The sequence below is a fragment of the Pseudopipra pipra genome, chromosome 8, assembly GCF_036250125.1.
Source record: "Pseudopipra pipra isolate bDixPip1 chromosome 8, bDixPip1.hap1, whole genome shotgun sequence".
NCBI lineage: Eukaryota > Metazoa > Chordata > Aves > Passeriformes > Pipridae > Pseudopipra > Pseudopipra pipra.
Genome location: NC_087556.1, coordinates 23,656,676 through 23,669,830, shown reverse-complemented (window position 1 = coordinate 23,669,830; position 13,155 = coordinate 23,656,676). Strand labels below are relative to the sequence as shown.

Sequence of the window (13,155 nt, the reverse complement as noted above, 5' to 3'; positions counted from 1 at the left end):
TTTAGTATGTGTATTTTGAATTTTCTCTTGGAAATAAACAGTAAAGATGCTGTGGTTTCTTTCATGGTGCTTTCTTTTTGACTCTCAGATGTGATTGATGATCATCTACTTCTGGGTTATGTTCGTTTTGCAATGTTTCAGTGAGCTTTGCAGCGTGGAAAGTAATTCAGTACTGAGCGAGTAAGTCCAAATATGTGCTAAACCCATGGTTAACCTCACAGAGGCTGTTATGTGGGATGAAGGCGGGCAGAAATGGGTAGATTCTAAACTGAGCTTTTAAAATAAAAGTAAATGGAGTGAGTTGTTTAATGACTTAGCATTGTAGCCTTGCTGTCAACTCAAACACTGGAAAAACAGATTCATCCTGCAAAGGAGAAGAATGAGGAGCTGGCTGCCCTATTCATGTCTCAGGTGCTACGGCTCATGAGATCCTGCTCTTCATGGTGAGACAACCCCTCACCACCCCCAGATCTCAAAGCAAAGGAGTTCTTTTATAGGAAGCTGCCAGTGAGGAGCTGCAAAGAACTTCTTTCCTCTTTGCTTGGTCTTGGCAGTCTGGGAACCAGTTCTGCAGCGTTTGGTAATTACAAGCCTAAAACAGAAGAAGCCAGCCATATAAATTGAACCTGTATCCTCTTAATTATGCTGTTACTGCCTTTAGGCCATGCAAACAACACCCTTCCAACAGGATTCTCAAATAACTAGCTCTGCCCTTTAGCATGGAAGCCTGGCATACGTTCTCAGCTCCGTTTCACCATTTTTGTTATGTTGCTAAATCAGAGTGGTATTGAGTAGTAATTCACCATGGGCAGTAGCAAGCAGTCCCGTGGCCATGCAAGTAACTTTGGAAAAGCCAACCAAGCTGAGGTTCTCTGGCTAAGAGCAGCTTTATGGGCTGCTCTGCAGGCTTTTACGGGCATCAAACCGAATCATCTCATGGCCGCACTGGTACTTTTTAGTCCCTCTGCTTTTCCCACGTGCTTCTAACATGCTCCAGAATTCCCAAGCTTTTGCTGCTGGTGAAACTAGTTTCATGTTTGAATGTGTTGTGGGCATTTTTTATGTGGTCCATCTTGAAGAATATTGAGGATATAGAGACAAGTGTGGCTTTGCTTTCATTGTGAAGTTTCCATCTTCCCCCCTTGCCCCGGCCCCTGGACGTACATACACCTCCATGGTTCCTTTCTTTGTCATCCCATTGCTTGGGTTTTTTCCCCAGTGTCTTTTATCTTTTGAGTAAAGTTTGAACAGTACGCAGAAAGTTAACTGCCTGGAGTCTTTTAAATATAAGTAACACGCACCCAGTAATAAGCTGTCGGTTGTTTTTTTGCTGCCTGCAAAGAAACATAAACACAGCGCTCATTTCTGGCAGGTTTTTACTGTCAGAGTTTCTCCTATTATATTTATCTTACAATTTGCCAGGGGGTGAAGTTATTAAGTTTTAGCAGCAGCCATCGATCAAGTTCACAAGTTAACACGATAAAGGCTCTGTGCCGCTCCGATCCGGGAAAATGATGATCCTCACTCGGTAATTAACTAAATGAGAAAGTTAAATCTTACTTGAGAGCTGGGAGAGATGAAAGAGAGGTGTTTGTCAGTTTCTCAGTGGAAATTAGAAGCAGTTTTCTGCAATTCCCTAAGCTGCTGCTCTGTCATATTTTACATAAGCACTGGGAAAACGTCTTGTAATTAGTGCTGTCATGGAGGATTTTTTTTGCTGAAGGATGTTGGAATAATTCATTAGATTATCAAGAAAGGCTTGTGTCCTGAAATGATTAGCACAGTGAAATTTAAACCATTAACGATAACAAGTTTAGAGCTTGCTGCAGTGCAGAGGCACCCGGGGTATGTCTGTGCCTATTTCAATCATTTCTTATAATTAAACATTATGTCCTCTTTTTTCCTCCCCTTCACTAAGACCCATCCAAATTCCTGTTAAGGTGGCTCTGTCTAGATCAGTGACTTAACCACAATGGGTGGTGCAAGCAGTTGGAGGTAAAATGCTGCAGTTGCAGAGAAGTAGTGAAGGACATCTCTCTGTGTCAGAGCCTGTAGTCCCAGTGAGTCTCAGAAGGAGAGGAGAAGCACGCTATGGCCTTTCGGTGCTGGAATGTGGAAGGGAAGATCCTTCCTTTTGTCTAGGGAGAAATTGAAATTTGCAGTAGTGTCTAATCTCTCGGTCTTTTCAGAGCTTCAGCATGAAGGTGTCTTGAAGGTTCAGAAGATCCCAAACCTTGCAGTGGTCATTTAAGCCATTCTTGATATTCTAGGAGACAACTTCTCTCTCTTTTTTTTTTTTTTAAGGGATGTCTTCTTACCTTAAGAAACATGTAACCTAAATTCATCTACCCTTTGGAAAGTGCCTGAACAAAGTCCTCTTCTGTGATTAGAGGATACGATGGGTTTTTTTTAAAGATATATAAAAGTTGTGACCACTCATATGGGTGGGTAAACACTATTGCTATACTACAATCAGAGAACTGTGCTTGTCTTTATTTTTCTGTGCTTTAGGAGGCTCCTTGGTCCCCTCTACTGAACAAAAACAAAAGTAACCTTTGTTGTCATATATGGGTTACAGCTGAGATATACCATAGCTGTTTCGTTTTGTATGCATAACACTAGATTTTTCCAGTCTTTATGTATCCGTGTTGAAATATTACACCTTCCTATAGTTGCAAGCCATTATTTAGATTAAAGTCCTTTCATATATTAGTCCTCTTCTACTTCACTGGGCATACAAATGTGCTTTGTGTTAAATGTAGCCATTTGGAGAAACGGTCTTGTAATTATGGGCTGCAGTGGAGCATAGTACGTAGATCCCTGAGCTAGTACCAACCTGAGGCACTCAATCCCCTGGGTTTCCTGGCACAGCTTATGAGCTCAGGATCACGGTTGTAGGAGGACATCTCTACTGTTGCTGCAGATGAGTCATGGTGTCCAGAGCCAGCTGCGGTACCTCTCAGCCCTCAGGTACAGGGCTTTGTGAAAAGGGCGTCAGTAAAGTTTAATCTGTTCCAAATTAGTAGTTTGCTCTGCTATACCCAAATTTCCTCCCAGATGATGGACTACCAGTGGTTATTCTTCTTTGCCACATTTGGAAGTGAAGCTTATAAAAATCATGACTGTATATAGTGCATTTGGATGGATATTTACCCTAGCAGTATGGATGGCACGTGGAACAGCTTTTTGTTTTTCAGGTGAGACCTGATTACTGTACCAGGAGAGACTGTAGACAATTTAATAATACAGATGCTTGATGTCATTGTTTTTGTTGATGCTTTTTTTTTGCTAACAGGCCTTTTTCACTGAACTGCCAGTGGATTTTCAGGAATCTTCAAATTGAAATTCTGGAATTTTTGTTCTGAACTGTAGTTTGAGTGATTTGGGAGTCAGTTTATCTGTCTCTGCTCTGCAGAACTGGTGTGTTTCATGGCATGCCCTGTCCTCTTGGTCCCATGCTTGCATTGACCACAGGATCTGATGGGCATACTGTGGCTACCTCTGAGCTTGTCCTCACTCCTTTAGGTGAGAAACCAGAGCAGACAAGGGTGCAGGTCTCAAGTTGCATTGTAATAATGCATCTAAAGTATTAACCTAAAACATACAGTGTTCCCATGTCTAGCAGTTTGGACATAAACACTGTAACGTGTTCTTCTTAGCAGAACCACATTATAAACCTGGAGTTTCACTTCCAGAGCTGTTAAAAGTGTTGGTCAATGGACTCCTGTTACTCATTATTCCTATCAAAGAAGCCTGAGTTCACTTGGGATCCATCTATCTGTATGCACACAAGCCATCACTTGTTTCTGCAGATGTTCCAACTTCTGTTTGATACTCCAAACCAATGCTTTAGAGGTAACTGGGAAGCTGAAGGCTGCTGGGAGAGGGGAGCTCAGAAGGCAAGGAAAGGCCAGAACGTGGTGCCACCCCAGAAAAGGAGCTGCACCTTTGTGGCCTTTGCACATCAGTTGTCTACTCTGCTCAGGCTCAGTGTGTTAGTCAGACTTCACAGTCTCTCAAATTAAAAGGCAGACGTATAGGTTTTTAAAAAATGCTTTGTAGAGACACCCTTTGTTGTGAGATGCACAGCAAACAAAATGGGAAATTAAATGAGATCAAGCTTTTGGGATGCAACATTTCCCCACTGTCTTAATCCAGCATTTTTACAGGGATGTCTGTTTTGCCAAAAATGACCAGAATCGCTTGACACAGATGTTCAGTGCACTCCACTGGTAATCATTTTTTGCCAGGCTGTTGAACACTGTGGACTTTGCTAGAAAAAGTCCAGTCTTTTACAAATAGGACTTCATGCCCATAGTCCCTTCAGTGATTTCTCTATATAAAAAGTTGGCCCAGGAGAGAGTTTTTCTTTCCTGCTGCTCTGTGACTTGCTTGCAGTCAGTATTGTCCATGTGATAACTGAATGAAAGTGTAACGCATAGTCCTTGTCTTGCATGATCTTATTGAACACAGAAAGCCACAGCCACACATTTGCAGGGAGGAGCGGGGATAAAAGTAAGGTTGAAAACATTGGGCTGCAGAACTGAGCACTGATGGTGTGATCACAATGTTCTATGTTCTCACAGAAACTTAAATCATAATCCAGAAATTGAAAAAAATGGTTGCTAAAAATCACAGCTAATTACTGTCTTTTTCTATCAGAGAAGGGTCTGTCCAGCTCTGCTAGAAATGTCAAAAAGACTGTTTAGGTGCATTTTCTCTAGAAAATGAAATATATATGGTTGAGTAGATTTTCAAATTATGAGGTTTTCGGTGTTCCAAAGTCAGGATTGCGATTGGGCTTGAGAGGTGTTGAAGTTCAGGAGTTATTTACTCCCGAGAAATGAGAAATTCCTGCATTCCAAACCCAGTACTGGTAGCTAGATTTTGTGGTCTCTAAATAGCCTGCTGCTTTGGCACTTACTGAAAAGAGGCTTTTTGTGTTGTTTTTTTCTTTTCCTGTAAAATCAGTTAATCCTTGCATTTCATTTAGTTCATTAGATATCTTTGCAGAGAGATTTAGGGACTCATTTTTCCTTTAAATTTAATGAAGTCTCCTGGTGAGGTTGATGCTTGGAATTATTGTAGAACAGAAACATAGCATCCCTGCATCAGTGTTTTATGTGTTCTGATATCTGCAATTTATTTTTAATTATTTGATAATTAATAAAGAACCTCTAAATTTATTTTGTCAATAAAAATGATGTAATAATATTGACTGTTATTATAATGCTGTCTGGTGTTAAACTGTTGCAATGAAAGAGAAAAAAATCTCATGTTTTCAGCATTTAATAAAAACTATTTGACCGATACAGCAAAAATTCATTTCCCAGCAAACAGTTAATCTTACTTGGACAAAAGATATCCTTGCAATGCAAAATGTGCACTTTTCTTCCAGTTAAATCATTTAGAAAGCAGAATTATGTCTTGCTATCAAGTTGTAAATTGAAACGTCAGTGTTTTGTTTTGTCCCTGAAACTCTTCTTTGAGCTGACTCCTTCTGACAAGATATTAACAGTGCTCAGAAAGCTGAAAATATTTTATTCTATGAAAGAAGTATATACCAAATAGCAGGGTGTATTTTTGATGGCTTTCCTCTCGAGGTGTAATTCAATTTTTTTCTCATCCATTTCACACATTCCCTATGAATTTTAGCAGCAATCCATTCTTTAGGGAAAAAAAAAACAAACCGGAGTACAAATACAGTTTTCTGTTGGTGCTTTGAAGTAACAGTAAATGTAGATTAGGAATCCAAATATGTTTTACTGTCTACATGATAAATAAAATTGTGTGTATGTTAAACTGCCGCTCGGGGTTTCCCATCTAACCAGAGTCCTTTGTGTGCAGCTCTGGCATGAGCCGGTGCATTGTCCTGCAGGGGCCTCGGCTCGCCACGGCTGCGCTCCAGCTGACAGCACCAAATGGGATACGTGGTCCCAGCCAGCTTTGTGTGTCAGAGTGCCTTTTTTCCTTCTGTTGTCTTCCCCCTGAAATACTGTAAAACTGCTTGAGTTTCTTTTCATATATGTGATTTGGGTTGTTTCTCTCCTCCCTGTTTACAGACTAAACTTGCCAATGGCACTTCCAGTATGATTGTGCCCAAGCAGAGAAAGTTGTCTGCAAGCTATGAGAAGGAGAAGGAACTCTGCGTGAAGTATTTTGAACAGTGGTCCGAGTCTGACCAGGTGGAGTTTGTGGAGCACCTCATCTCCCAGATGTGTCACTACCAGCATGGACATATAAACTCATACCTCAAACCCATGTTACAGCGGGACTTCATCACTGCACTGCCAGGTATATCTGCAGGCACAGGGAACTTGCTCTTTGTCTTTCAAAAAACTATTCCGCTCTGGCCTGCCCTGCTGGAGAGGTCTCCACTAGGGTCAGTTTGCAAAATAGATGATAACTTTTGAATGAAAGGCTCTATACCAGTATGAAATTGAGCAATATTTTAATTTGTATTCCTGCTGTCTCTCAAGGCACAGTCCACCATGGTTTGGCTAGGAGCAAGGGATAGCTCATCTACGTATCGTAACAATAGTTATCACGAGCCACAGGGCAGGTAGGTGTACTCATTATGCCCATAACGATGCACGAATAACGAAAATTTTTAAAATTAAAACTACTACTCTTCCTGGTTGCTCAACTAAGGTTTTCCCCATTCATATTTAGATTTTTTTTTTGTCTCTCTTTCCTTGTAAAATAATTTCCTGAATCCATTGCTTTGATTATGAGTTTATTGCTAATAGAAAATGGAGGGCATAAGATCAAAAGATGGAAATATTCTATTTTTTACATCTCTGTAGTGCTTTCCATTGAAAATATTACCCCAGCTGTTCTCAGATGTGGCATTGGGCATATCTCACAGAATGCACACATAAAGCAGTGTACGTGCAGTTTTATATTGGCCCCATTTTACAGATGGGAAAACTGAGGCGATGGGAGATCAAATATATACAGCGATAGAGTTTCAGAACCAGACAGAAATTCCTGGATCCTTGGCTGGTTTTTTTCAAACTATTAGATGATAAATAGATAGGTAATAGATTAGCATTCCCATGCTATAGGTCCTCAGCAGGATGGACCTGAGCAAGAAGTGCTACAAGTGTTGTCTCTAAATAGCTAATTGAAGAGAGGAGTTTCTTGCCAAGAGCTTCTTCTGTGAATACCTTCGAAGAAGTGCTGAACTGTTGGCAATTTGTTCAATCCAGTCATTGATTATTCTTCAGAAGGCAGTTCTCAATGTGAAATTTAAATTTTAGGGTTAAAAGATGGAAAAAACTGTGTTTAACTGAGAATTGTACAAAGCATAAAGGCACTGCAAGAGTTTTGCCATCAAGTTAAATAGGTAGACTCATTGGATTTTAAGCTCATTGTGCCCAGTAATCAAATGGCTGTTGTAGCATTAAAAAAAAAATCTTAGTTATGCTAAGTACCTGCTTTATGTTAGTTTTTAGTAGTCCAATGGCAATAATCTCATGTACTTAGAGCAGCATTATAACTTGTGGAGCTGTTCTTTTTCAGAAAAATAGAAAGTGTTTTGAAAGTGCATTGGTTTCCCCACTTTTAAAGCAGAAGTATACATATAATCACATACACAATTTTTCCAGGACTTTCTCCATGAAACTCCGTAAAAGCAAGCCAACACATCTCATTGCACTTGCTAATTTCTACCTACAGGCTTTTTTCTGAAAATTTTGGGCAAATGTTATAAATATTTCCAGAGACATTCAAAATTTACTGTCCATATGTACCATATTTGTTAGTGGTCTGTTCACAGTTACCCAGAAAGCAGCTAATTTTACTATATCAGAATGTAGAATAAATAGGAATCAGGCAGCTAATTTGTGAGTATTTTAATAGTTGTGGGAAGTGTGTGTGTAAATAATGTATGTGCATCAATTTGCATATTTGGAAATGCAGATGTCCTAGTGAATATAGCTGTAAGGGAGAAAATTAATGGCTAGGAATTACACTGGCACAGATCCTGCAGTCTGTGCAGGATGTCCTGAGTATAGGCAGGTTTCCAAAGAGAATGGGAAAGGGCAAAGGTAAGAAACTGCCTAGGAAAGAGTGATGAACCTAAAATTCTACATTAAGTCATATAATAAAAAAAATATATACTCTATAAGTATATTTTAACTTTTTAAAATTCCCAAGTGTTCGGTATTGTGGTTTCATTTTTACTCCTTCATTTTTTCTCCTGCTCTCCCACTTGAGTGAATAAAACAATAAAGCCGCTTCAAAATCATGAGGCATCTTATCTCTGTCCTCCTAGCACTGTCCCAAAGAATGACCAGAATTAATGGTAGTTTTAGATTATGAGCATGTTTTACTAGTATAAGGTTGGCTAAGATTATTTTCCCAGTTCTTTGAACAGAATTAAGGTTGTTTGAAAAATACGGCTTAACTGTGTACTTAACAAAGTTTGTTCAGTTTCTGAAAAATAAGACCTCTGCTTAGCATTTTCAAGCTGTTTAACATTTTTTATGAGGAAAGTAATTTTGATAAGGATTTCATGTGTGAAATAACTGGAACATTCTTGATGGTGTGGAGGCCTGAAGGGCTAATCGTGTTTCACATTCATTTAGCAAAAACTTCTTTGAGCATAGTTTTGTCTTTTTAAGGAAGCAGTGCTTTGTTACATATATGTCTCAGTGAGTTGTGCTGTTCCTAAGAAACAAAATAATAAAATTGAGTTTGCAGCCAGGCCAAAATAGCTCTGCTCATCCACTTATCATAAATGTGAGGAGGAGAGGCCGAAACATTAGTGTTCCTTCTCTGTGAAGGGTCTAATATCAATGGCAAAGGATGACTAACAGACATGGAAATAGTTACAGCATCTCATTGCAGCAAGATCTAAAGTGCAACTACTAATGAACCAGGAAGGGCACATGAGTGAAGATTACTGTGCCCAGTTTGTACAGTGTAGCCGTGCTTCCTAAAGCCACCAGTTGTTCTCCACATAGAATAAATTCCTGCTGTGACACTGCTGACTTAAAGCCACTAGTGTGGATGCTACACAGGCATGCATTTGTAAATGTTCTGGTGGGTCTGTGGGCCCACTGGAAGCAACACAGACTGTGAAATAAGCCATTTCCACCCAATGGAGAGAGCTCAGAGCTGCAGGTGTCAGGCTGCAGAAGCAGGGCAACATGATTTCCACGTCTACCCTCCCAAATTGTGGAATTCTTGCAAGTTCAAGTTCAGTAAAATGTATCTCTCTTTCCACAGTTTGCTGTACAGTCAGTCTAAATTTACAAATACTCATTTTTTTTCAGAATTTTAAATAGTGGTTGTACATATCTTTCTGTATTGAATACATAATAAAGGCTACTGAAGCTTTTATTTTGCAGGTTGACATCTAATTTTGCATCTGTAAAGATAAGAAATGTCAGGCCTCTTTCTGCACTCCCTGGTTGTGCATGGTGTCATTCACATGCTTTTTCTACATACAGATTGAAGCATAAAATGATGGACAGAATGTCACAACCAAAGTGTATTCTAAATTTGGATTCTTTGAAAACAGCAGGAGGAGGCATGCTGAATTTTCTCGTTTTCGTGCACTGGGAGATAATTGTGAGATCTTTTGGTTAAGGAAAACAAAGCTTTGGCCATTTGTGTGTCATGAACTCTAATCAGAATCAGCTGGTTACACCCAATTTGGGTTTGCAGAAATACAGACATGTGACTATTAAAATGCACTTACTACTTTTTCTTTCACTGTCACAAGCAGGGCCTGGTCTTTGAGGCTGTTCTTTTAAAAGCAAGAAAACATGTATTTAACTTTGTCTCAAATGTGAATCAGAGGGAAAATGCATGTAATACCAATCTGCCATGCTTCCTTTTTGGTTGGACTGGACATTATGCCTGAGGGACAATGCAACCTAAACTACAACTTTCACAAAGCCTCTGAAATTTGACCTGTGAAGTGAGATAATCTCTTGGTGGCATGTCTCACTCGTGAATTAAACAGCCTCCAAGAGAAGCTGTGTTTATGCAACTTCTCATTTAAAAGGCATCTTATTTTCCTGAAGTCTTGCTGGTGATTAAATTTGAGTTGGTAAGGGCACATTTTTACTAATTACATCCATCCAGTTAAGAAATACAGCATAACCTTTCCTGGCCCCAGCTACATTGAGCTGCTTGGTGCTAACCAGGCAATTGCTTTACATTTCACTCCAGCCATGTTGAAGTAGAGCCAGTCTTGGTAGTCACACTGGAAAATATTTGCAAATTATATAATTTTGGTGCTTATTTTTCCTTCACCCTCTAAAATAAATGAAACTAGCAAACCTGCTTCACTTTTTCCTTACACAGCCTCTTGTTCCCTCTTGACATCCCTGTGCATCTGCATATCCTTCCCTCCCCCATGTCTAAAGGTACCACTACCCTTCAGGGCACACATTGGGAATATATATTTTTTTCTTCATTACGTTTAAAAGCTACTGCTTTAGCAAAAACAGCTTTTGAGCCGTTGCAGCATGAGAACAGCTGTAGCAGTGAGATGAGAAATGGTCCTAATATAGAGAGATTTTGGGGGCTGCGTTGCTGAGTTGGAAATGCCATCCATAGAATATCCCCCTAGTGCTAAAACCCATCGAAATAGATTGGAATGACTTCTTGGATTCTTTATTATTTTTAATGACTTGTTGTGCTATATCCAAAGGAAGTTGGAGAACACTGCTCACTCCTGAACTTAGCCTCAAATGCTCTTCTGTGCATTTGGTCCAGCTCTGCATGCAGAAGAGGAGATGGAAGGAGAACGTATCTTTGTACTAGCAAGGGGAATTCTTTTAAACTCCATGTCTGCCCAGCAAATAATCTTTTGTTGTTGTTGTTGTTGTTGTTGTTGTTCTCCCCCAGCTCGGGGATTGGATCACATTGCTGAGAACATTCTGTCATACCTGGATGCCAAATCGTTGTGTGCTGCTGAGCTGGTGTGCAAGGAGTGGTACCGGGTGACGTCGGACGGCATGCTGTGGAAGAAGCTCATCGAGAGAATGGTCAGGACAGACTCCCTGTGGAGAGGGTTGTCAGAGAGGAGAGGATGGTGAGGAAACTGCATTTTCACCTCCTTTGGCCCCATTCAGGACAGTAGGTGCCGTGCGTTTCAAACCATATTCGAAGACGGTTATTTAGCACACTGAAACGTCATGTTGGTTCCAAACCTGACAGTTCCTTGAATCAAAAATCAGGGGTTGGAGAGTTAGGGCATTATTTGGCTATGCAGGCAATGTGGGGGATTTTTCCCTCACCTTCCTCATCTGATCATGCTCTTGTCCCACTGTGAGAAGGGAGATATACAGACTGAGATTTTTACACCCGGCTGTCATTCAGTTCAAATTAAGAAGCTGTGTATGCCTCAGGGGAACCCTAAAGTGGTCAGCAGTTCAGAGCAGAAGAGCTTTTTTAGGGGTGGCAGTGGGGCAGCATGTGCTCTGAATTAGTTGACTCCTGATAGGTCTGTTTGTTTTCCTCAGCAGATTTTCACTATTAGATATCTGTTTAATTTTCAAACTGGAAGCTGAGGGTATGTACCACGGAGAATAGGGGACTTAAGAAATGCAGATAGATTAGTTAATAATCATCTGGAATAGCCTTACTACAGTGTAGGTCTCACTCAAGTTTGAAGCTGCTCTGCTAACATTTCATTAGAACTTTCTCTCTCAGGGGTATGTCCTTTAATACATAATTTTCTTTTCCAAGGGTGTCCCTAGGATGTTGGCAGAAAGGAAACTGGGTATGAATATTTCATAAACAAGATAAAAGTGACAGCTCAGGCATTTTGGTTGCTATTAAAAAGAAAAAGATACAGAGTTGCAAACAAAGACTCCTGGTCTATAGTTAATTTTGTTATACTGTTTGTCTCAGGAAGTAAAGGCAAGTAAATCAGGATTATGAGACATTCTTTAAAAATAAATACTATTTTGATCTGCTTCCAATAGTGTAATGTTTATAAAGAGTGTAAAATAAACACAAGCATAGCAGTGGTAACTTTTGCATTTCTTTTGGTGCCTTATTCTCTCTAGGACTTCCATTTTCTCTTTGTATTGTTGAGGTCACAGTAAGTCCTAAGAGGACCTTGAGAGGTCATTTAGTCCCTCCTGTTTCCCATAGGGAGAGCCAGGTTTCTCTTCAGTCATCTCAGATGTTTGTCTTAACTTGTTCTTAAAAACCTTCACTGATGGAGATTCCCGAGCCATTGCTTGGAAAAGGAATTACACAGTATTTATTATTGTTGGGTATTTCTCCATTTTGTCTGGAATATTATGAATTTAATCTTGGCCTTCAAAGTGCCTGTAGCTTCTCTCAACTTTATCATTGGCCAGGTAATAAATGCATTCCCTGTTCCATTCTTTGTCATTAATGAAAATGCTCAATAATGACACATCTAGGACAGACTCCATGCAAGATCCCAGTTGCCATCCTGTTTGACAGTGCACTGTCGGGAAACTCTGCTTTCTAGCCATCTATGTGTCTACCCTTGAGCTCTTCCAAGATGATACTTCTCTTGCTCAGTCTTAAGAGTAGCCTGTAAGAAGAAATTAGATCAATTTGACATGGTATATTCTGGATTAATCAGTGTTGCCTGCTCTTTGTCACGTTGTCATCATCTAGGCACTCATCTGACTGAGTATGTGCTCTAGAACAGCTAAACGGTCAAAGTTATTTGAGTCAGACAATCCACTATTTCCTTGGTGGACCTTATTCCCTTTTTTAAAATACAAGAGCTACATTTGTCTTTTTCCTGTTCTGTGGAGCTTTACCTATTCTCTACATCTTGTCATAGATCATAGCTGATAGTTCTCAAGTTGCTCCCTCCACACTCCACACTTTATGCTTGTGTTTATTTTACACTCCATTAGCACCAAGTGCTAATCATACAGACACAACATTTCTAAAAAACAATTGCAAAATTTTGCTTCTCCTCTCAAGGACAGTCTCCCCATTACTGCATCTCTTCTTCGAGTTTACACTGGATTCTGGAGGTTGCTTTGATGCAACAGGAGCAAGTTGTGCTCAAGTGTTTCCTCTGGTTAGCTTTAGAAGATAGAACTGCGTGGTTAAGAGAGGCAGACAAGAAATATCCAATGCAATTGTATCTCTGCCATGTAGAGCTTTATAGCTTGTAATCAATGCTAACGCTGTACA

General features: G+C 39.9%; 1 protein-coding gene across 10 annotated transcripts in view; it reads left to right on the top strand.

Annotated features, from left to right (window-relative positions):
* Positions 1–13,155, top strand: part of BTRC (beta-transducin repeat containing E3 ubiquitin protein ligase) — a 116,842-nt gene that overhangs the window by 87,060 nt on the left and 16,627 nt on the right. For all 10 annotated transcript variants that reach the window (XM_064663138.1, XM_064663137.1, XM_064663136.1 and 7 more), the window contains 2 exons: positions 6,063–6,294; positions 10,867–11,053. In XM_064663138.1, the coding sequence (XP_064519208.1) occupies positions 6,063–6,294; positions 10,867–11,053 (419 nt within the window). The remainder of the gene's footprint in view (positions 1–6,062; positions 6,295–10,866; positions 11,054–13,155) is intronic.